The 25362-nt window shown below is 45.6% G+C and overlaps 1 protein-coding gene and 1 long non-coding RNA gene across 2 annotated transcripts in view; one reads left to right on the top strand and one right to left on the bottom strand.

The window, feature by feature from the left end:
- Mypn (myopalladin) overlaps positions 1-25362 on the bottom strand; it is a 76862-nt gene that overhangs the window by 24827 nt on the left and 26673 nt on the right. Inside the window, exons 3-9 of the mRNA XM_060369429.1 lie at positions 25069-25120; positions 21857-21968; positions 20593-20664; positions 10272-10413; positions 7507-7530; positions 5679-5795; positions 3760-4135 (exon numbers count right to left, since the gene is read on the bottom strand). Of these exons, the coding sequence (XP_060225412.1) occupies positions 3760-4135; positions 5679-5795; positions 7507-7530; positions 10272-10413; positions 20593-20664; positions 21857-21968; positions 25069-25120 (895 nt within the window). The remainder of the gene's footprint in view (positions 1-3759; positions 4136-5678; positions 5796-7506; positions 7531-10271; positions 10414-20592; positions 20665-21856; positions 21969-25068; positions 25121-25362) is intronic.
- Positions 18114-21551, top strand: LOC132648363 (uncharacterized). Its single transcript, XR_009586751.1, has 3 exons — positions 18114-19301; positions 19836-21004; positions 21332-21551. It is a non-coding gene; the product is annotated as an uncharacterized LOC132648363 (long non-coding RNA).

Here is a 25362-nt window from a genome sequence, read left to right as displayed (position 1 = left end):
GCAGCCTTGGCTACATGGGACCCTGTTTCAAAATAGTTTCTAACAAACAACAACAAAACCGCACACATTTATCTCCAAAGCATAGGCTTTCTAGTTTATCCTAATTTTCATCTAACAGTTTGCTCATTTTCCAATGTTCATTTTGGATTTTTTTTTTTTTTTCTGGACATGAAGGGGTGAAGGGTAGGAAAAGTGGCAACTTGGGTTATGTCTCTAATTGTAGATCAGTGGCTCCCAAACTGGCTGTATATTAAACTGATTTGTGGAGCCTCTGAGTCAATCAAATCGGAGGGCGTTGAGGCAGGCCTTAAATTCGGAAGCTTCAGACAGCTTGACAATTGAGCTGAAATTTTCAAAGAATTCTCTTGGCCAGATGGTGGTGGCATGCACCGTTAGTCCCATAGGCAGAGGTGGGTGAATCTTGGTGAATTCAAGACCAGCCTGATCTATACAGAGCGAGTTTCAGGACAGCCAGGGCTACAAGAAACTCTGTCTAAACAAACAAACAAACAAACAACAAAAATGAAGAAGAAGAAGAATCACGACCTTGACTGTACAGTGAAGAATGACAGCCCTTTTTTCTGCAGCATCTTAAAAGTTAACATTATCTCTATTTTCCACATGAATGGCTGACTGAAGGAATAGGAAAGAAACAAACACACCTGCGTCTGGAAAGATGAGCCTGCATTTCAGGGCAAAGCTTATGCAGTGAAAACCAAACAGATTAAAACTAGTATGAGAAAGCCCCACACACAAGTGACAGCTGAGGTACTGGCCTTTCGGATTACACTGATTGGTTATTACACAGAGTGATGACTGCGCTGAAATACCACATGGTACCCCAAACTGTACAACTGTTATGTGACAATTAAAAAAAAAGCAGCAGCAGCAGCAGCAGCAGCAGCAGCAGCAGTAGGGAGCTGGAGAAATGGCTCAGCAGTTAAGAGCACTGGCTGCTCTTCCGCAGGCGTGATTCCCAGCACTCACAGGGTGGCTCACAACTGAGGGAATCCAACTCCTGCTTCTGGCCAATGTGGGCATCACACACACATAGTTCAGATACATACATGCAGGCAAAATACACATACACATGAAATAAATCCTTTATTTTTAACTAGTAAGTAAAAGTTGTAGGTATGAGGGTTCACAGAGGGTGTGTGTGTACATGTATGTTAATATGTATACTGATATAAACATAAACACAATGAAGAGGAAACTTAAAAAGGAAAACAGGCAAGGAATATTAAACATATAGTGATGAGTATTGGATTTTTAGAGGGTGTCACCCGTTGCAAAAAAAAAATTGTTTTATTGATTGGAAGTCTCATTTGATGGATGGCACTGTCTACTTTCGTTCTTTGCTTCCTGAGGAACCCGATTCTTGTCATTCTTGTCATTCTTGTCACAGAGTCTCATGGAGCCTAGCCTGAGCTTGCTATGTAGCTGAGAACCACCTTGAGCTCCTGATCCTCCTGCCTCTACCTCTCATGTGCTAAGATCACAGCTCTGTGCTACTGTACCTGCCTAAAAACAGGTTTTTTTTGTTTTGTTTTGTTTTGATTTTTTTTTTCCATGATTGCAACATGTGTAACTAAAGACGACAGTTCCCTTTGCAGCTAGCATTCAGGGGACTCAATTCTGGTCGAAGAGATGAGATCAGAAGAATCTGGGTAAGACCTCTAAAAAGGCATCCTAAAGAGGCTTCTAACATCAAGACTGTGACTTCTGGCCATTTGCTCTTCCTGTTCTTGAAATGACCGTGTAATGGCTGGACCATTGGATGTCCTGACGATCAGAGGTCCCAGGGAGGGAACATGTGCTGGTGACTAGCATTCTTAACATAAATAAATTCTTATGTCTTCAACCTTATGTTTCCGGCAACACAACACTCTATTGTGAACACGCCCCCCCCCTCCCGACTTAGTGCCTGGATAGGAAAACACCTACAGAGAGGGCAGAGCCTAAGGAAGCTGTTTGGTTTACCCACCCCCCAACTCCCTTCTCTGAGAACCACACCCACACCATAAAACAAGAAACAGAGTGGAAAACAAGATTCCAAGTGAGACTTCTGCCTGGGTGCTGGAGCACACGACCCTCTCCACAAGTAAATAAATGTAATATATTTTAAAAGCTTTAAAAAAAAAGAATGACATCAACCTCTGGTTCTCATCTCTGCTTACCTACCACTAACATCTCCCCAGAGAGACAACAGCTGAAATCCGGTCCCCTCGCCTTGCCTAGGAGTCTTCCCAAGCCCCACCCTGAGAATGTGCCTTTGGGAACTGTCCTCCACCTCCACTTGTGGTTGCCTCCTGAATAAACTCTTTCTCTTTTGTAAACTCATCATATCGATGAGCAAAGGGTTTGATGAGCGAAGGAAATAACATGACTGGCACCCAGTGATCATCTCCCCATCAGCACCGAAGGACAGAGTGCAGTGCCCGATGCTGTAAGCTGCTTGCTGACTGTCTTAGTCAGGGTTTCTGTTGCTGCAACAAAATGCTATGACCAAAAAGCAAGCTGGGGAGGAAAGGGTTTATTTGGCTCACACTTCCATATCACTGTTCATCAATGAAGGAAGTCAGGACAGGAACTCAGCCAGGGGAGGAACCTGGAGGCAGGAGCTGATGCAGAGGCCATGGAGGGGTGCTGCTTCCTGGCTTGCTCCCCATGGTTTGCTCAGCCTGCTGTCTTACAGAACCCAGGACCACCAGCCCAGGGATGGCTCCACCCACAATGGGCTGGGCCCTCCCCCACTGATGACTAATTGAAAAAATGCCTCACAGCTGGGTCTCCTGGAGGCCTTTCCTCAACTGAGGTTCCTTTCTCTCTGATGACCTTACGTGAACTTGATAATTATAATTTCTATCACTATCTGTAATACACGTTATCACCAACATTAATACATGTGGAGAAACATGCTAAGCGTGCTGTGTACTTCCATGGCTGCAGGAGCACTGAACACGGGGTGAGGCTCTGACTTGGGCTCTCCAGAGAATCAAGCTCCTGGGCTGAGCCAAAAGAGCAAGGCTTCTTGCATCCCATCATAGTCATTAGCAAAGAACCATTTAAGTAAACTGAAGAGTCTCTTAATGACTACACAAGCTCAGGTTGATGCAGAGACACACAAGGACAAACTGTCAAGGTTATTAGAAACAAGAAAGAGTATTCTACTGTGAGAAGAGTCCAGAAATGCATTACGTGGAGAACGCTAACATTCGACAGGTGCTTTCTGAATCTAGGTGCCACGTTGGTGGGAGTAGAATGTTTACAATGAGGATGACAGTGGAAGCACATTCATGGAGATGCAAAGATGGACGCTCTTCATTGCGTTCGATGTATATTTTCTCACTTGGAATTATGTTTTTCAGCTCTGTCTTTGATTTGGTTTGGTCTGAGGTAAGATATCATGTTGCCCATCATGTTGGGATCACAGGTATGCCCTACTTCACCTACTGTAGTGCTGGGATCAAACCCTGGACCTCATGCCTCCTAGGCAAGCACTCTGACAACTGAGCTACAACTCTACTATTCAAATTTTTAAATTTCGTGTGTGTGTGTGTGTGTGTGTGTGTGCGCGCGCACGCGCGCGTGTGTGTAGGTGGAGGTCAGAAGATGCTTGTGAGAGCTTCTCCCAGAGACTGGGCTTGTGTGGCAAGCTCCTTTTCCCAGCTGAGCCATCCTACCAGCCCTCATCTCCATAATTCTTAAGGTCAGACTCACAGGCACTCACAGTTATTCGTTCTGTTTTTGACTTACAGTTTGGGTTTGGCCAGGACTGGAGGCGGCTCTTTGACAGGGGAGGAAGGCTCTGGGATTCGGGCTTCCTGTCCATTGAACCTCTCAGGGAAGGAATTCGGCCTCGTGTGGCTGGTACCGGCCACTCCACTCCCGCAGGAAGATGCCTCACTCTCTTTGTCATCTTCAGGTAGGTTGAAATGCACCCGTAGCCCAATCCTGGAGCTGGACCGGGGCTCATTATGGTTCACCAGGACCCCTTCCAGTTTGGGTTTTGGGGGCTGTTCCTCGGAAGGAGGCTGTGGGTTGGGCGGGGAGGGTTGTTGTTCAGCCACAGCTGGGTTAGGGGTGGAGTTGGCTGAGTGAAGAGCTCCGTTATCACTGATGTCTTCGTTTCCTGAAAGGACAATTAGGGAACATGAGCTGGAGGCCACCGACAGGACTGGTCAGGCACTGGCACCTGATTGCAAGTGGGAAAGTTTTGGGCCAGGTAAACGCACACACAGGAAGATGCTTGCTAAAAACAGCCCAAATCTGGAGCATTCAAGAACAGGGAGGATGTGAGGGGGCAGAACTGAATTGAACGTCTGATCTGTGCTCTGTGTGTGGCCGTGTGCGACACGAGCTTGGTTTACTGGATGTGAGCTTGATTCCCTGACTGCCTACCTCTAAAATCTAAGCGTTCTGTGGGGGGTGTGCGCGCGCGGTGTGTGCTTGTGGAGAGTTCCAAGGATCCATCTTTTTGGCCCGAGCGCAGAGATTACAAGCACAGGCTACCGTGCCTGCCTTTTGTACATAGATTCAGGGCACTGAACTCCAGGATACCGGAGTCTGTGAAGGAAGCATTGCACCTCCTGAACTATCTTCCAGCTCCCTGAAGTGCTCTTAAGAATTTGAGAGTTGAGCTGGGTGTGGTGGCCATCGCCTGTAGTCCCAGCACTCAGGGAGTCAGAAGCAGGCAGGTTTCTGTGAGTTTGAGGCCAGCCTGGCATACAAAGTGAGTCCAGGACAGCCATGGCTACATAGAGAAACCCTGTCTGGAAAAACCAGAAACAACAACAAAGAGAGAGAGAGAATTTGAGAAGTTTATGTAAGGCCAAGGAGATGCTTTCTCGGAAAGTATGATGTCACAGCAGGGTCACTGAATAGATTGTGGTTGTAAGTGAAATAAGAACTTGAAAACTGGACATTGCTCATCAACTTTTTTTTTTTTTTAAGATAGGGTCTCCTTTATCCTAAGCTGGCCTTGAACTCCCTCTGTGGCTGGTGACCTTGAACTCCTGAGGCTCCTGCCTTCGTGTGCCCAGTGCTGGGATTATCCGTATGTGCCACTATGCCTGGTTTATGCAGTGCTGGAGAAGGGGACCCAGGGCTCATTCGTGCTAGGAGAGCACTTTACCAACTGAACTCTGATCTCCAGCCCCAGGAACATTTTCTTCTTATTGTTGTTGTTATTATTATTTTATTTTTGTGCATGAGTACATACACTCATGCAGGTGCGCCGAGGCACAAGGGGAGGTCAGAGGTCAAGTTGCAGGAACCAGTATTGTTCCACCGCATGGGTCTTGGGGACTGAATTCAGCTAGTCAGCCTTGGTGGGAGGTACCTTTATCTGCTTATCCATTTTCTCACCAGCCCTGGCTGGCCTTGAACTCACAGAGATCCACCTGCCTCTGCCACCCGAGTGGTGGAGTTAAAGGTGTGCACCGCAGGCTCGGTGGTCACAGACGGTGGTGAGGCCGCCTTGTGAGTGTTGGATGTTGGTCCTCTGGGAGAGTAGCCAGGACTCTTAATGGCCGAGTCATTTCTCTAGGGCCTGATTTAAATCTTTATGCTTCACGGGTGAAGCGGGAAGGAAAGGTGGCTGAAGTTCACACTGTCGGGCTCCTCGCTGGGGAGCACTCAGTGCCAAGGAGCACTCAGTGCCAAGGAGCACTCACCTCTCACGTCCAGCCGTGCGATGCTGGACACCGTGCCGTACTTGTTGCTCGCGGTGCACGTGAAGCACCCGGAGTCTTCGGAAAACACCTCGGCGATGACCAGGGTGCAGATCTCCTCTGCCGGCAGGACAGGAAGGGTTTGTGATAATGGGTCACACAGCACACTCAGGCGGCCCTCTAGCGACTGAGCTACATCCCCAAAAGGTCCAGCTCGGGCTTGCCCTGCTCTCCTTACCTTACCCACCACAACCTTGGCCAGCCAGGGGGAAGCAAGATCGAAGGGAAAGGAAGTGTGTGTGAAATGGGAAAACTCATGAGACAGTTTTCCAAACCCCAGTCTCTCATTATTTTCGTGGGGAAATTTCACCGGGAGATAATCTTAAACACAGGCCAAACTTTAAAATTGGGCAGAAGCGCTGGGGTATATCTCAGTGGAAGAGTTCGTACCTAACATGCGGGAGGTGCTGGGTTTGATTCCCAGCAGCACAAAAATTGGATCGCTATTGATTGTCAATAAATGCTTTGTTTAAGTAGTAGCAGTTGGCTGATGGAGAACAGAAATCCCAGGTGAGAGAGCTAAGGGCGCCTCCCTTTGTAAGCCAAAGTCACTCCTGTGGAGCCATAACACGCAGTCCAGGGAGTCCTCACACATGACTGGAGCCTAAAATCAGTACAGGCAGATATTCTTTGACAACTAAAGAGGAGCAGGGTCAGTAGGACGAAATCACAGAAGCAGTGGCAGTCGGGGAAGCTTGGCTTCTCAGGACTCTGTGATGACTGATCCCTCTAGAACGTGGTTCTAAACCTGTGGTCACGACCCCTTTGGGGGTCTAATGACCCTTTCACGGGGTCACATACCAGATCCTGCAGATCAGATATTTTTATTACAATTCATAACAGTAGCAGAACTACAGTTATAAAGTAGCAAGAAAAATAGTTTTATGTTGTTGGGGCGGGTCAACACAACGTGAGGAACTGTATTAAAGAGTCCAAGCACGAGGAAGGCTGAAAACCACTGATCTGGAAGAATTTCCCAGGAGCTTACGGCAGACAACACTGGGTACTCCTTGGGAGAAAGAATCCTTGTCTTATATGCCCTGCGGTCTAGTGTAGGTCTGCAGTAGATCTGTTCCGAGCTTACTTCTGGAATGCCTTTGTTGTGAGAAGAGAATTGTAATGGAACTGCCAGCAATCTCCTCACAGATGCGGTTACAGAGGCAGCCTGAGTGCTCTGATTTGTAAAAGGCTCACATTGCCCACAGGCGAATGCTTCCTGGCGAATGCTTCCTGGCCCTCACTTCTATTTCAGTATGCTCCAAAACCAAATCAAGGAACAGCATACACACTTTACTCAGCCTCTGTAAGTTTCTGAGTCTGATCTATGAATTGTCTCTTTATTTTCTCTGGACCGGTACTGGGGATCAAGCCCATGGCTTTGGGTAAGCTAGCCAAGTGTTCTCACTTCTCGACAGTGCCAGCTTCATTCATTAAGGTTGAGACACAAAGGCTGTGGGATGGGACTTGACCTGGCATCAAGGAAATTCCAAGCCCAGTTTTGAGGAGGGCATGAAATGAGTGGAAGTAATGGTCAGAGGAAAAAGATCCCCAGGAAAACGTAAAAAAAAACTATAATCATATCAGGTGTTGAATTGATACGAAAATTCGAACATGCCCCCTCCTTCCCTCTTCTACAATAACAGCTGCCATTTGTTTTGATCTTTCTAGAAAAATTTTTTTTTCACTCTGGAGTAATTGCAACATATTTCCATGGGCATGTATCTCAAACCACTCACACTTATTAATAAGTTAAAGCCGAGGTGATCTTTACCTGGTTCTGCCATGGAGCGAGGTTCTAGGAGAAGAAAGAAACAAAAGGTTGTGAGCATTTACTTGACTGAGAATCTGCACTTCCTGAAGCTCCCTGTAGGATCCGAGGCCTTGCTTTCTTGGGGGTGAAGTGAAAAGGACAATCTGCCAAGGTCAAGTAATGACCCAGGTACCAATGAGCCCAAGAAGGCAACAGAGGGGCAGCTGGAGAGTAGCTAAACAGTGCTTTATCATGAAGCATACCTAGGTTCACACAGTGAACACAAGCTACAGGCCCCCAGGCAAGGAAGAATGCCAGAGGGAGCTGGGAGTCAGAAGGACTAGCCCTGTCTATCTATCTATTTATCTATCAATCTATCTGTCTGTCTGTCTGCCTGTCTGTCTACCTATCTGTCTACCTGCCTGTCTGTCTGTCTGTCTACCTATCTGTCTATCTGTCTGTCTAATCTATCATCTAGCAATCATTATATATCATTATCATCTATCTCTGTCATCTGTCTAGAAATCATTTATCTATATTGTCTATCATCTGTCATTTATCTATGTATATTTCACTTATTATCTTCTATCTATCTCAACATCGATCTCTAAATTATTTATCTATGTATCATCTATCATTTATAATCATCTGTCTGTCTGCCCATCTATCATCATCTATATCCATCTATCTATATCTAACTACCAATCATCAATCCATCTATCCATCTATCATCTATCTATCATCCATCTATCTATCTGTCTATCTATCTGTCTGTCTGTCTATCTATCTATCCATCTATCTATCTATCTATCTATCTATCTATCTATCTATCTATCTATCTATCTATCGTGTAAACTCCACAGCACTCATGTGGATCCTGGACCAAACTCAGGTCTTTTTTTTTTTTTTTCCTGAGACAGGATTTCTCTGTGTATCTTTGGCTGTCCTGGAATTTACTCTGTAGACCAGGATGGTCTTGAACTCACAGAGATTCTGACTCTGTCTCCTGAGTGCTGGAATTAAAGGTGTGTGCTACCGCTGTCCGGAATCAAACTCAGGTCTTAGGGCTTGAAGGCAAGTGCCTGTACCTGCTGAGCCATTTCACTGGGCCATGACTTGCTTTACCTGGAAGAAAGTGTGTGATGTTTGAGAAATATTTCTCAGCTCTGGACTCTTAATGTCTATGCAATGTAGCTTCCTCCTTCTGTAAGTTTGTAAGCTTAAGAGGTTCAGGACATGCAAAAGATTCCTTGAAGGCAGGTTCATTATCTCAAAATTGTTTGGTTTTCTTCAGAGTACCTACCTCAAAATATAGGTGTTCCACATGCATTTGTCTAATTGCAGGCATTCAGTGAGTTGCTGTCTCCTGCCTATCTTCTACACAATACAAAACTTGTACTGATTTTTCTTTCTCGGTTAAACAGCATTAGAATTATTGCTGTGGCTGCTGCCATGCATGTGGAGGTCAGAAGACTAACCTTCAGGGCATTCTTCATGCAGTGTACATGAGTCTGGGGATATAGGACGTGCCCACTGAGCCACCTGGCTGGCCCATGACTTATACTAGTTTTAAAAGCAACGAAACTTGTAAGCAGCTTAGAGTGCTTGCCTGAGTTCAACCCCTAGTACTACAAGACAGAAAAAAAAAACAAAACTATAATTATGGCTGGCAAAATGGCTCAGTGGGTAAAGGCACTTGTCAGCAAGGCTGATCACCTGACTTTAATCTGCAGGACCCACAGGTGAAGGTGGAAAGCCTACTTCTGCCAGCTGTCCTCTGACCTCACAGGTGCGCTGTGGAGCATGTATCCACACATACAGACACATATATGACAAACGAATGCAACTAATAACTTAAATCACGAAGAAAGCCATGTTAAAATGGGAAGATGTCTATGAAATTTTGTGTAAAAAAAAATCAATTATATGTGGGTATTGTGGAACATGCTTTTAGTCCCAATACTTGGGAGGGAGACTCAGGGAAATCGCTGTAAGTTCAAGCCCAGCCTGGTCAACATAATTCCAGAGCTACACAGTGAGATCCTGTCTTCCCAGCACCCACACGGCAGCTCACAACTGTCTGTAACTCTTGTTGGAGGGGATCTGACAGGCTCACACAGACATACACGCAGTCAAACACTAATGTACATACAATAAGTAAAAAAAAAAATTAAAAATAAAATAAGAAAAAAGAAGCAATTCAAAAAAAGACGTATGGAGAAATTGTGGAGAGAGAACACCTGCTAAAATAGTAATACAATTAATTCTTAGGAGACATTCTTTGGTTTTATTTTTGAGAACTGGTTTCTCTGTGTAGCCCTGGTTGTCCTGTAACTTACTTTATAGGCCTCAAATTCAGAGATTCACCTGCCTCTGCCTCCTGAGTGCAGGGATTAAAGGAGTGTGCCACTACCCAGCCTTAGGAGACATTCTTACAAGTCATTTTTATGGTAGTTAAAAAAAAAAATTTGAAAAGATCTTCTACATGTATGGGTGTTTCTGTCTGTCTGTGTCTGTGTACAATGTCTGCACAGTGCCCACAGAAACAGAGGGGGGATCAGATCTCCTGGAACGGGAGTTACAGACAGCTGTGGCTCTCCAGGTGGGAGCTGGAATTGAACCTCGGTCCTCGGGAGTAGCAGCCCTGCTCTTAACTGCTGAGCCATCTCTTTAGCCCCATTATGTTAGCTTTTCACTGTATATTTGATTTGTTAAAGACGTAAAAACAAACCTAGATGAAACACTTTCTTTAAAAAGTAAGTGTTATGGGAGAAGCATGGACTCACTTTTCTGTAAGATCCGGAAGTCTGGAGAGTCTTCTATTAGAGTCCCTTCTCTGTACCACTCGACTTTCGGGGATGGGGCGCCTTTCACTCTGCACTCAAAGACAACCAGCTGGCCCTCAGAGGCGGACAAGTTCTGTAGCATCTGGGACAAGAGAAGCACGTTATAACCTATCCACTTGGGGACCATACTCCTGGATTTAGGGACACCGTCTCCACCCTGGACTCTCTCCAAATCTCCTACGTCTCCGGCAGCCTCAATCCAGTGGGCGAACGCCGAGTCCAGTTTTGAAGATAGCGCCATCCAACCCTTCCAAGGCTCTTTCCTCAATAGTTCTTGCCTTTACCTCCATTTCAGTGCTGACCACATTTATTCAATATTAGGTAAGCTATTTTGAGTAAACGGAGATCATTTTTTAGTAATTCTTGTTTTTATTTGTTAGTTTTCTTTCTTTTTTTCTTTTGTCATTCACTCTTATTATTTATGATCTTTTTAATAGTTCTTGTCTAAACAAAACTTACTGTATTTTGTGCATTGCCTTGACACATTTATAACCCTTGTCTAGTGATGTGGGTTGCACAGACACACACACACACACACACACACACACCACACACACGCCCCTCCAGCAGCTGTGAGCAATGCCTAACAAAGAAGCCATAAACCTACTTAAAAATATTATACAGTGGGGTAGTTTTGGTCAACTGCACAGTTTTCCAGTACAAGTGTTGTAGATGACATTGTCTTGTCCCAGTGCCACAAGGTTGAACTTTGGCCTGAATGCCCACAGCAGTTGACTTTTAATTCAGACGTGTCTGTGAATTGGCGTCGTGACAGCCAGGGGGTACTGCAGTTCAATGTCACTGCTCAGTTCTTTGTGTAGTCCCAAATTAGTTTACTGAAACCATTCATGGCCTGAATAACACAGAGTGGCTAAAAAAAAAAAAAAAAAAAAAAAAAAAAAAACAAAAAACCGCTATTGGATTGAAAAATCTAGTCATCCCTCATTTTCCCCAACACATAATGACAAGCTAGAAAACAGGTAACACCCACGCACTGTTATGTGGTATGTTCTTCCTTGACCTCTGGGTGGGGGAAAATCTGCTAAAAGGTCAACATTGGGGCCTACTGTAACCTGTAGTGGCAGTCAAAGATCTGTCACTAAATTAATATGTAATGAAATTTTCATTACTTCTGAAGTAAACACGCTAGAAAAATCCCAGTCTCGATAAAAATGGTAGCGACAGAAGAGATTGTGTAAACGCTATAAGAGGAGGAGGTCAACATACATGTTCTAAGGTGGCTCGTGGCTCAGTTTGATCGCTAAGCTAGCTCTCAGCAGGGGGTCTGCGGTGCCCTCACGCACAGGGACCCTTCTGAGAGGTGTGTCACAGCCTCAAGAACGCACTGTCTCGCTTGACAGTAACAGTGGAGAAGTGTGTTCTGTTGAGAGGTCAGCTGAGTCCCTGCACAGCTGCTGTGCACAGGGCAGACTTGCTAGTGTGCAGGGAGGAGACGGAAGTTCACCTCAGTTGGAGTCAGTACTCAGCAGAGAAGAGTTCAAGGGTGCTCTTACCAGCCACTTAGAAAAAGGTGCTGAGACTCAAAGCCATCACTGTCACAAACTGTGGGTTTTCTTTTTTCCTTAAAGTTTATTGCATTTTTATTTATTGTGTGTTTAGAGGCTCATGAGTGTGATGGCACATATGTGGATGTCAGAGGAACCCTTGGAGGTGTTGGATCTCTCCTTTTATCACGTTGGACCTAAGGATCATGCATACATAGGTCATCAGGCTTGGAGACAGTGCCTTTACCTGATGAGGCATCTCTCCATTTCTTTTTTAAATTGAATTTAATTATTTTGGTTTTTTTCAGGTCAGGGTTTCTCTGTGTAGCCCTGGCCATCCTGGAACTCCCTCTGTAGACAAGGATGGCCTTGAACTCAGAGATCTACCTGCCTCTGCCTCCCGAGTAGTAGGATTGAAGGAATGTACCTCATCACCTGGCATTATTTTTTCTTTTTAATTACGTGTATATTGTTATGCCCAAGTCTCTCGGACCCCAAAGACCACCAAGGAGTCGAGTCCAATGCAAACACAGTAGGGTCTTTATTACAAACTCGAACTCAGGCCCACAAAGTCACCTACACAGTGGTTCTCAAGTGTAGAGCTCCGAGCTCAGGGAGAGAGGGTTTTTATTTAGGGTTTCAGCAAGGTTTGGGAACTTGCAGCTTAGCAGTTATTTGATTGGTTGACATGTACAAACATCAGGTGTCCGAAGGAAATTGTTTGTCTGGAGGGCCAAACTGTAAAGAAGACCTGGGTAAACTCCAGGTCTTCACTGATCAGCCGTTGCCAGGGGTGACGGCTGATCACTACCAGGGGTGAGTGGTCAAAGCACATTTTTGTGGGTTTTTCTCCTTTTTTGAAACTGGAGTTCAAGCCCAGGTCGTTTACCCTCAAGACAGAGTTTCTTTTTCAGAAATGGGGTCACAAGGGCCTCACATTATGTGTATGTGGGTAGAAGTGGCTCCTGAGGCCAAAAAAAAAAAAATAAAGAGGTACCAGAGCCCCTCACACGCTGTAGTGGGGTACCTGAAATAATCCTCTGAACTCAGGTCCTCGGAAGAGCCGCACACACTCTTTAATGCCTCGGCTTTCCTTTAATTCCACAACTGTGCCATCTTGCTAGAGCTGTTTTTGTTTTTTTAGATAAAGGGGCCTGAGACTTGTTATGTAGCTAAGGTCAGCCTTGAGCTCTGGATGCTCCTGCTTCCATCTACTGAGGGCTGGAATTAGAGGCCTGCACGGCTAGGCCTGGAGAATCTGTGGCCAACGTCTCATAGGGGAACGGCGCTTGTGGCTACACAGGCATACAAATTAGTCAAGCCCCGAGGACACGGTGCAGGTGGCATCTGCCACAGTGGTCGACCTTGGGTGTCTTCTCACGGGGTGGGGCTGATTCAGATTAAAATGTGTCTCCCTAAAGGTTCCCCGTTAGAAGCTTGCAATCCAGTGCGGCTGTGCTAAGAGGCAGCAGGGCCTCCGAGAGGCAAAGTCTGGTGAGGAGTTGTTACTGGCTCCTTAGTTCTAATTTATTTCTTTCCTTTCTTTTTTGTTTGGTTTCTCTAGACAGGGTTTCTCTGTGTAACAGCCCTGGCTGTCCTAGAGCTCTCTTTGTAGACCAGGCTGGCCTTGAACTCACAGAGATCTACCTGCCTCTGCTGGGATTAAAGGCGTGCGCCACCATGCCAGGTACTCTTTATTTCTTTTTCAGAACAGTTTTTATGAATGGTGTTTGCCTGCCTGGATGTCTGGAGACCCACCTGTATATGCCCAAAGCTCAGGAAGGCCAGAGGCGTTCTGGATCTCCTGGAACTGGAGCTATGAATGATTGTGAGCTGCCATGTGGGAGCTGGGAATTGAATCCAGGTCCTCCGGAAGAGCAGCCAGTGCTCTTAACCACCAAGCTATCTCTCCAGCCCCTTCTTTCTTTCTTTTTAATCCTGCTTCCTGTCTCACTGCCTGAACCTATCCCTTCTCTCTCTTTCCCACCATTGTGTCACATCCTCCATGAGATCTTGAACAGAGCTAAGCCAATACCATTGTTACACCCTTAAAACTCCAAAACTGTAAGGTACGTAACCCTCTCTCCCGAATAAAGGACCCAGTCTTTGGTATTTCATCACAGTAACCAAACACAGCAAGTGCACATAAGGTGGACAGACTTTCACATTCTCCTACCTTCACTAAGGGTGAACAGGATAAACTGGACAGTCCTCAACTAAGACTGAGTTAATCTTTACTAAAATTATGGATCTGAACGAAAGTCACAATAGTCAAAAGTCCACAGCCTCCTGAGGTAAACAGTAGCCAAAGTACACATTGGCCTCATTTGTCGTCACCGAGATCATGTTCGAGTTCTTTCACTGCAGACCTGACACAGTCTGGAAAGACTCCATGACCAGTCAGCCCTGCACCCATTGTTTCCACTTTTCCTGAAGATCCAGAAATAGAAGTATTACTACAGAATAAAGGTGACCACGAACCTGGCTTGTCCCCACCCTAAGTGCCAGGTGCCATAGATGTGGGTTACTGCTTAGTGGGCCTCGGCTGGCAGACACAGTGCAAGGATACCTTCAGAAACAGCATCTCAGCCGGGCACAGTGGCACACACCCTCAATCCCGGCACTCTGGAAGCAGAGGCAGGTGGATCTCTGTGAGTTTGAAGCCAGCCTGGTCTACATAGTGAGTTCTAGTACATAGTACTAGTACATAGTGAGACCTGGTCTCAAAAAAAAAAACTACTATTACCACTACCACCACCACTACCACCACCACCACCACCACCACCACCACCACCAAACCAAACCAAACCAAACCAAACCACACCACACCACACCAAACCAAACCAACAAAAACAACAACCAGAAACACGCCTGTAATCCCAGCAATCGGGGAGGCAGAGACAGGTGGGTCTCTGTGAGTTCAAGGTCAGCCTGGTCTGCAAAGCAAGTCCAGACCAGCCAAAAATCCTGTCTTGAAAAAAATATATATCAGTTAAGAGCACTTGTTCTTGCAGAGGACCAAAGTTTGATTTCTAGTATCCACATGGTGGCTCACAACTGTCTGTACTCCAGTTCTAGGGGGTCTGGGGTCTTTTTTGGTCTCCCTGGACACAGGGCATTCACAGGGTACATATACATATATGCAGGCAAAACACTTATCTACATAAAAATAAACAAATGAATATTTTTAAGACTAGCTCACGGTCTATTTTGTTATCTCTCTCTCTCTCTTCTTTGAGACAGGATTTCTCTGTGTAGCCCTGGCTGTCTTGGAACTCTTTGTGTATACCAGGCTGGCTTCAAACTCATAGAGATCAGCCTGCCTCAGCCTCTCAGAGGGCCGGGATTAAAGGCATGAGCCATCACACCCAGCTTGTTATTTCTTTTTAAATCCAGATGTTTCAGCACTTTTGGGCATGAAGCAAGTGAATGTGCAGAGTTGGCCCGAAAAGGTTTACTGACATAGACCAATAGGAGCTGATGAGATGGCTCAGGGGGTAAAGGTGCTTGCCATCAAGCCTGAGGATGTGAGTTTGATCCCAGGACCTACTAGTAGAAGGAGAAAACAGATTCCTACAAGTTGTCCTCTGACCTCCACACTTGGACTTTGACATGTGGTCATGCAAGACACACACACACACACACACACACAGAAAAAAAATGTTAACAGCTACAAAAATACAGGCAGAATTTTCCTTTACTGTTTGGTTGTCACAGGTGCCCCAGACAAAAGTTGATGCAGAAAAGTCTCTGGAATTGGTGGGTTGGGAAGTCTTCAGAAATCTGGATCTGGCCACTGGCCCAGTTATTTCAGGGTTTCCTGCCTCTGCTGTTACATAATGTAGTGCTCTTCAAATTCTCGCTTCCCCTGCCCCCTTACGCTCTTCAAATTACCACTGAAGCAGCCAGCGCCAGGGCTGCTGCAGCCCTGAGAGCCCGCCAGGGCAGCTGCCGCTGAGTGGGAGGCGACAGGAGCAAGATTCTAATTTGGTCATCTCCCTCCCTGCTCAAGAAGTCTGAGTGCTGTTCTCTTCTTAAGCAGAGCAAAGTGTTTTTGATGCTGCAAAGGGGAGGAAGGGTGGTCTAGCTCCGTGCTCGGAGTGTTTAAAAACACAGGCAGGGTGGCGAGATGGCTCAAAGGGACGACACTTGTCACCAAGACTGACAACCCCAAGTTCCATCCCTGGAACACACACGGTGGAGGGACAGAACTGACCCATGCATGGTGCCTCTACTCTTATGCATGCCTTGTGCCCACCCCACCCCAAATAAACGGATACCTGTAAAATTAAAAGAAACAAAGCACATGACGTGAGCTGAGGAGGTAGACAGTTGGTAGACAGATTGCCTTGCAGTCCCGAAACCCTGGGTCTGCTTCCCAGCACCAAGTAAAGCAAGCATAATCACAAACAATACATTGTAACCCTTGGCCCTCGGGAGTCGCAGGCAAGAGGACGAGTTAGAAATCCTCCACTGCTACTTAGAGAATCTGAGGTCAGTCTGGGCTGCGTGAGGCTGGGCTGGGGTTGTAGCTCGGTGGCAGGCACTTGCCTAGCGTTCATAAGAACGTGTCAAGCCCAGGCGCTCTCTGTGAGTAAACACCTACCGAAGCCAGTTTACTACTAACTCTGCCTCTGTTCAGCCAGGCACTTCTTTTCACTTAAGCCTCCTATGAAGGGACCGTACGAGCCGGATGGTAGTGGTCCACATCACTAATCCCAGCACTCGGGAGGCAGAGGTGTGTGGAGGCCAGCCTAGTGTACACAGCAAGTTCTAGGACAGCCAGGTCTACCCGGCTTTGAAGCCCCCGCTCTCCCCCCCCAAAAAAAAGAAACAAAAGAAAATGAAAACAATGAAGATAAGCATTTTCCATCATCAAAGGAGGAAAGAACAGTTAAAGAAAACTCCACCCTCTAATCAGTGCTTTAAAAACAAAATGACGTCTTGCCATAACTGGCAAAGAAATGCTCTGTCGGGCTGTATAGAAAGTGAGTCACATGAGCTGAGCTGCCAGAAGTCCCTGAAGAGATAAGAGAGACTGAATAACCCGGACAGACGCATGCAAATCAGCTGCTGCCGTGGCTTGGTGGCGTAATACAGTCCTTGGTGGCTGTGACTCAGGAGTTCGCCAATGACACCGGCAGTGACTGTGACCTCAGTCCTGTCCTCACTGACTAACGCAAGCACACTGCAGCTGATAAGTCTCTCTGGAATTTGAACCCCAGCCTATCCTAGTGTCCCATGTCCCTGGTCAATTCTGATCCCATTTATGGAGGCCAAAGCCCAAATACAGTGGGTAGGAGAAGCCGCCTCAGAGCTTGAGTCTGTGTACCAAGAGCTGATTTCCCACCAGCAAGCTAATATTTTTATAGACTTCACTGTATCTAATTTACTTCTCCATTTTTATTTGTCAAAGGCATTTGTGTCTGCCAACCAGAACACCTAATGAGGAAGAGTGCCACCTCAGTAAAAACAGCTAAAAATGGATGCTCTGGTTGACCTTGGAAATTAACTATGAAGAATTAATATTAAAAGGTCCTGATTCATTTTCTCTCTCTCTCTCACTCTCTTTCTCTCTCTGTCTCTCTCTCTGAGGATTAAACCCAGGGCTCTGTGCTTGCTAAGTACCTAACCACTGAACTACGCAAGGAACCCAGATATTTTTAAAGAAAACAAAACAAAACAAAAAAGCTTTTTGAACTTACTGGTTTTTCTGAGAGAGGGTCTTTCTGTGTAAACGAGGCTGGACCTTGAACATCCCCTCTCTGTCTCAGCATCCTGACTGCTAGGATTATAGGCAAGCATCCATGTGCCAGACTGCACCTTTGTAAACTTGTATCTGCATAGTTTTCAGGGTGATTGGGAGAAAAGCTAAAACGGAAACAGCTTTATCTGTGTGTGCTGAATGTACCAGCTGTGCACTCTAGGAGATCTGAACCCCAGCACACCCCAGCTTTGACGGAGGGGTGGTAGGTGCTGAGAATGGAGAGACGGAGACTTTATTGGGACCAGATGCTGAGTATTTGGGGGGCTAGCTACTTCTGGAGAGTCGGCGCTGTCTCTCACCTGTGACAAGCAGACACGACAAACTGCCTTCTTTCTATGTCACTTTTATGTTACATCTTAAGACTAGATGACTTAGCAGTGCCAACAAGAGACAAAAACAGATATCTACTAAATCATAACGATATTTCATGATAGTGGGGCTGAAACATCATTTATTATTATTACTATGAATATTATTATAAGCAATCTAATTTTAATAAATTATATTAGATCATATAACTTAGATTATTAAATGAATCTAAAAAATAAAGAGCTCTCTCACTCACATGAGGAAATGTGTCTGACTGACACGGAAATGGTAGGCAGGGATCACTCTAGACTCCATGATTGGCTTCGGGAAGCCACCTTAGGTGATCTCCTGCAGTATGGTGGAACTCCCCTCCTGGGCCAGCTGTGGATCTAGCAAGAGTGCTAGAAAAGACCACAGTTGCCATCTCTCTTGAAACCAGGGTTCTTCATTTTGGGCACTGTAGAGGTTTGGGGCTAGATAATTCTTTACTGGGGGGAGGAGCTGGCACCCCGTGCTTAACCATATCTCCCCATGCCACCAGCACAGCCCTCTCAATACAACCCAAAAGTGTTTCCAGGCATTATCCACCGATCCCTGGTAGAACAAAATTGACCCCCATTAATATCCATGGCTCAAGCCACATTTCTTTTACAGTAAAAATCTCTTTGAGTCTTCATGTGCTGTTCATAGTAAGAAGAATATCATGAAGACACATTTGGGTTTCATAATATTAAAAAAATCCAATGTGAGCCGGGCATGGTGGTGCACGCCTTTAATTTCAGCACTCAGGAGGCAGAGGCAGGCAGACCTCTGAGTTCAAGGCCGGACTGGTCTACAGAGTGAGTTTCAAGGCAGCCAGGGCTACACAGAGAAACCTTTTCTCGAAAAATAAAAACAAAAATCCAATGTGATTTATTTGTTTGCCTTTGAACTTGTTGCCTTGGGCCACAGTGCATGCTGCATATGGAAAGGATCTCAGTCTTCAAAGTGGGAAAACTTGTTCCTACTCCTAACCCCACCGTTAGCCAGCTCTTCGACACAGGTGGAATTTTAGGTTAGTCCCTCCGACCCTCCCTTGGTTTTTCCCTTTGTAAATGAAAACCTCTGACTGAATTCCCAAGTTCAGAATACAAAGACAGTGACTTGGAATTCGATGATTCCACAGCCACGAATGCCACAGAGCAGAGGAGTGAGCGACCTGTCCTATCTAGGCTTTATGTTAAGCCTCCTAAGACGCTCACTGAGCTCTGTTTCCCGGAGCACCAAAGGCAAGCCCCTCAACTGGATTCTCCTGAAAGTCAGGATCCATCTCTAGAACGACAAGTGGCCAGAGTCCTGTCACCTGATGTCCAGCAGTGACTGATTAACAGCCTCTAGAACGGCATAAAGGTCAGTACGGTTAGCAGTGAGTCCATTTCCCTCCTGACAAAAAGTGTCATTAGAAATCTGAGACTTGAGGCCACAAAGCTTGGTGGCCTACGGCCTGATGAGCAGCATGCCTACGTTTTAGTGTCCCTGCTGTGACAGGCATCTTCCCGATGATTCTCAGTCTGTGAGACTGCGAGGGTAGGAAACGCAGAGAGAATGTGAAAGAATATTACCAGGTCCAGAGCCTGACTGACAAAACAACGGCTGCATTTCAACAAGGGAAGACACCCCCAGCTCCATTCTCTGCTCATCCTCCTCCTGTAGGGGCCACGATCCCCTCCCCCTTCCCAGTCTCCTCCTTGACCTGGTATGACGCCTGCACCCTCCCATGATGCCAGGGGGGAGCCCTTCTCTTCCTGGGATGATGCCCATGGAGCCTGTTCCTGGAATGCAGCCACCCATGGGAGGCTCACCCTGTGATGGTGCCCACTCCACCAGACAGGAAAGAGCAGAAGGCTCTTTATCAGTTTTGTTTTTCTTGCTCTGTTTCTCCAGGAGATCACCAGGCAGAGCCCGAGTGTTTTCTACCTGCACCACAAGGAAGACTTTTGGAGAGGAGAAGTAGGATTTTAAAAATCGCGTTTAGCCGGGCTCAGTGGCACACCCCTGTAATCCCAGCAAAGGCAGGTGGATCTTTGTGAGTTTGAGGCCAGCCTTATCTACAAAGCTCATCCAGGACATCTGAGGCTACAACAGAGGAACACTATCTTGAAAAAACAAAAACAAACAAAAAAGTGCAGTTTTTTTGTACTGTGAAATGTGAAAATAAAATTGTCAGCTGTTTTAGTAAAAGAAGAAAAAGAAGAAGGAGAAGAAAGAAGATAAGGCAGGAAAGATGTGAGCCTTGGAAATGGGAATATAGCTTAACTGACACAGTGCTTGCCTAGCACACACAAGGTTCAGTTCTTAGCAATGAATAAATTGGTGTAGCAGTCTTCATCTGTAATCCTAGAACTAAAGAGTCCCAGGTAAAAAGGATCAGAAGTCCAAGGTTATCTTAAACTACACAGCAAGTTCAAGGTCAGCCTGGGATATATGAGATTTTATCTCAAAAAAGTAAAATAAAGTAAATAAGCCTAGGACTAGATGTGATACCATAGAAACTACCAAAACACACAAAACCCCCTTACACTGTACTTCCTACATTTACTTCCAAAGGACAAATCCGGAGATAAGCTCATGGGATCGGAGGTCCTTTGGGTTCCACGGTGTTTAAAGCCCAGGCAGAAAGAAAGAAGTCGTATTTGGTTACCTTTGTAAACACTGGAGCGGCAATGATAGGCTTTCCATCCAGTCCTTGCAAGTAGTTGGTAGGACTCTGACACTGTGAGGAGGAATCAACAACAGGTCCATCGTCACCATGGCTACCGCACAGATAGACCTAAAGATAACAGATCTACAGACTTTGTTGTATAAAATTAATCTCAAGTCAAAACCCTAGTGATTTCTAAATTCATGACTCACAGACTTGAGCTTGTAGATTGAATCGATTGCATTTCTTCCTAGGTCAGACTGGCTGTAAAACAAACTTCTCCAACCCCACTTGGGTCCAGGTAACTAGTCCTAGGCTGAAAAGGGCTCATCATTGTGCAGCGATTACACAAATCACAGTTTAAAGACCAACGTATTTGGAGTCAAAGTTGACCTTCCCCATTACTGAAAAGGTTAGATAAGTGATCCTGAATAATTTTTGAAGTTCTAGATCAGTACATTAAAAAATATTTATTTAGATCATCATTAACATGCAGCACATACATTTGGAAAGCATCATTTATGTTTTAAAGCGCATGCCTACGCAAATATTTTCTATATATGAATAGAAAATGTCTGGAGGTCCCTCCTAGCAATTATGACTATTGGCTGGAGATTTGTCTGAGGGATAGGGATGTAGAGCTTGAACCTTGACTAATGTTGGTGGGTTTTGTTTTAAGATTTTATTTTAGGTTTATTTATGTGTAAGGCATGTACTCTGTTTGTGCACGTGCCTGCAGGTGTCCACGGAAGCCAGAAGAGGCAGCTGGATTCCCCAGGATTATGTTTGGTTGTGAGCCACCCAACGCAAATGCCAGGGATTGAAGTCAGGCCCTCCGCAAGAGCAACCCTTGGCCTTAACCACTGAGTCACCTCTCCGGCTCCTATTCGAGTTTTTTTACTTAATATGCTTCTGTACATTGGATGCTTTATAATAAACATTATCATCAACGTGAAAAATTTGAGTCTTCATTATTTTTCTAAAACAACAACATCGAAGCCGCCGACCTCTTGCTTGTCTTAGTAAGTAGAAATCATTCCAAGTACCATGAAATACAGTTAGGATGCACACCCATCGGTTCACATGCGATTGGCACTTTCTATAAAACTCTTCATAAAACGGGGGGTGCCGGAAACTAACTTCTCCTATGATGTTTTCCCGAGGCGTTGGTTCCCAAAGCCTTCGGAAGCAATGAGCTCATGCAGACAAAATGATTATCGCAGTGATTACGGCAGGGGAGCTTGGCCCTGCCCTCAAGGTGTACCTGCTGGATGGTGGACACCCTGGGCTGGGTCGCTGAAGGCTGGGCTTGTGCTGCTGGAGGAATGGCTGCAGAGGTAGTGGGAGGTGAGGACACCTCATTTGGCTTCTGGATTCTGAGAAATTATTGAAATAGAGATTATAAACAGATAACTGCTTACAAAAAGTAATGTCAGCACTGCTTAGAGTTGGGTATAGTTAAGTCTTTGGCAATATTCCACAAGTAAGGATTCACCAACATTTCATTGCGGTACACTCTGTTGGGCAATACACACGTGAAGACAATATCCTTAGCCTTGGATTCCTTGCTTGGGGTACAGCCGGGAAGTCAGATACATCAACAGTCGTCTGAGATTCACACCTGACAGGCTGGAGCACGGGCTGGAGGTCATTCCTAAAGATCTGTTTTGCTGTCACTGTCTATTTTACACCTCCTGTCTTTTTTCTTTCTTTTTTAAATCTTTCCCTTCTCTCTCTTCATTCTTTCTTTTTTCCTTTTCTTTTTCTTTTTTAAAGACAGGTTTTCACTGTGTAGGCCAGGTTGGCCTTGAAGCCACAGAGATAGATCCATTTGCCTCTGCCTCTCAAGTGCTGGGATTAAAGGTCTACACCACTAAATTTGGCTTCTCTATCTCTGTGTCTGTCTCTCTGTGTCTGTTTCTCTCTTGTTCTGTCTTTCTTTCTGCTGGCCTTGAACTGGCTTTGTTGCTGAGGGGACCTTGAACTTCTGATCCTTCTACCTTTACTTTCTGAGTACTCAGTTTATAGGCACACCTGTTCTATATGGGAATCAAATTCAGGGCTTTGTGCACACTTGGCAAGTACCTCATCAATGGCTCCTTCTCTTCCCATCTCAAGCAAGAAAAGAAAAAAATTCAAAAAAGAGGCTAGGCTTTAAAAAGCTTTATCTCTGCAATTTGCCCTGGCAAAAGAAAATAGAAATATCCTAAAGCCGATAAGTTCTTTAAAGTTATACAGTTTAACTTAAAGAGATTTGAACCAGGAAGTACTCTTGAGAAGAACGCAGAAGGAAAATGAGTTTTGTGAGAAAGATAGAGGTCTGTGGATCTGGCCAGAGAACCCACAAGAGAAAGAGCCTAAGGCAGAGTGGAAGGCTGCCCTCTGGGTGAAAGATTCTGGGAAACAGGAAACACTGGGCTCTCAGGGTCCTCATGATCTTGAACATGGGCCTCTCACCTATGTCCCATGGGGGCATATGACCCCTGACCACCAACAGTGGACTACCCTTTCTTTGGTCGGAATGTTGCCTCTCAGCCTCTTCATCTCTAAAATGGGTCAATAATCATGCACAGCCCACAAGGCTTTTAGAAGGGTTAAAAGAGACGACTCCCATCAGATGCTTAGCAAATCCCCACTTTCACCACAGTCAGTATGGATGCTTGCGGGATCTCTGTACAACCAAGAAGGACGTAAGGACACAGAATTACTTTTTCTCCCAGACAGGCAGCATGTGTCCTAAAAAGCCAAATTACACGACCTATCTTTGACTTCGTAGCACTTGTTTCCCTCTACACTAGGACAATCATTTATTTTTTCTCATGGCTTCTCCACAGAAAGACTGTTTCCTAACCTTCACAGAGCGGGGTGTGCCCCTGTGATGACTTTCTGGATGTGAGTCATGAGGGAGAATGATGCATGCAGCTTCAGTGAGATGGCTCAAAAGCAGGGTTGGTGCGACCTTCATTTCTTCCTCTCACACTAAAGAGATGGGGGCCACGTGTTAGCATGAGGTGAGCAGAAAGCTAGATCTGGCTACCAGTGACCCACAGTGTCCCATGCTGGTACCTAATAGACTGAGAATCCTGTTTACCACGCAAATGCTGATTTGTATGTAAATGAGAAATAGACATCTCCATTGTTTAAGTCTCAGTTAGTTTGGTCTCTGCTATATACAGCTGAAGCTAAAAATCTTTGCTGTAACAAGTAAATTTAAGGCAAGATTTAAGGTAAGAGCTCTCTCACTTATTGAAACGTGTAGGCCAAAACTCATACCCATTAGCCTTTGCAGCAGGATCTCGGGGCCCGGAGAGAGGCCTGGTAAGTGTGTAGCTGAGCAGGAGTCTATTGGGGAACCCAGAGAGAGGACGTTTAGACTGGGTGTGAACAATGAGTAAGAGTTTTCACAACAGGAAATTCCACAAGGGGCACAGGATGAGGGAAAAGCTGGAAACGGCTCTGTGCTGCTTGAGTGAGAGGCCAGCCGCCCAGAGCGCCTGAGGCAGCGGAGACGAGAGCAGCCTGATTGACAGTCCCCTGAACAGGGCTTTGCGTGGAGGGCACTTGAAGATTCTTTTTCAATGTTACTCGTTTTATGTTTGGTTTTGGTTTTCTACAGATAATCTCTTCTAGGTCAGGAAAGTGACGAGACCAGAATGGTCTGTCTGAGAGCAGCTGGTACTCCTCAAAGTCTTCAGAAGAGCAGAGGGCTGGGTAGGGAGGAAGACCTTGATGGAGGCGATGGCGTACAGATACAGACAGAGGAATGAATGGGACAATGGTCTTGCCAATGATGGCAGGAAGCAGTGAAAGAGAAATCCTAGATTTACTAGTGCATACAAAAGCTAAGAGCAAGCTACTGCAAAGGTAGATACATAGGAAGTGTGAGGAATAAAGTGTGATTTCTTCCCTTCCTGAGCTTCCTGACCTCTCTCTTGGTCTATGGAGAGACCGAGATCCTTCTCGTTCAGCCTATACATGGTCCTGTTCCACTGCACTTTATTACTCTTGTCCATTTTTTTTTTTTTTTTTTTTGAGACAGGTTTTCTCTGTGTAGCTCTGGCTGTCCCAGACTTGCTTTGTAGACTAAACTGACCTCTCACTCATAGAGGGCTGCCTGCAAAATCCTTCCTGGATGCTGGGATTATAGGGGTCTGGCTTTCTTGTACATTTCTTACCCTAATTCTTGTACATGTCTCTCTACAAGACCTTAAATCTTATATATCCAGGAAGCCTGTGACGTTGCTTGGTTTCCACTGACTAGTGCAGTCTTGGGGCCATAGTAGAGGGCTGTAAAACATAACAACTAGACAGCACACATGCACACACATACACACACACACACACACACACACACACACACACACACACACACGTTTTCTTGAAATGGAACGCTCTACCATGAAACCACCTCCTTCAAGTGCTAGACATTAGTTAGGGTTCTCTTGCAGTCTGAGGATATTTAACTATCAGGATTACCGATTCATCTCTTCTTTGTTAGGGTCGCCTTCTGAGTCAGAGGAAGAGACTCCTGGAGAAATGAAAACAAGAGATGGGATTTTTTTTAAACGATCATTTATTAAACAAACTCTTAAGCATCTGAAGACCTAAAAAGGAGTCTCAGACTTAGGAACAACCTAGTGGTTCCTCACGTGAACAATCTGGCAAAGGAGGAAGGGACCCTAAGAAGTGAAGGATCCCATCAAGGGCACATACCAGTGAGTGGTGTAGGGCAAACGAACCAGGCCATGGTCTCAATTCCAGAGTGTCAAG

The sequence above is a fragment of the Meriones unguiculatus genome, chromosome 16 (assembly GCF_030254825.1).
Source record: "Meriones unguiculatus strain TT.TT164.6M chromosome 16, Bangor_MerUng_6.1, whole genome shotgun sequence".
In the NCBI taxonomy this organism is placed as follows: domain Eukaryota; kingdom Metazoa; phylum Chordata; class Mammalia; order Rodentia; family Muridae; genus Meriones; species Meriones unguiculatus.
This window is presented reverse-complemented; position numbering and strand designations above follow the sequence as displayed.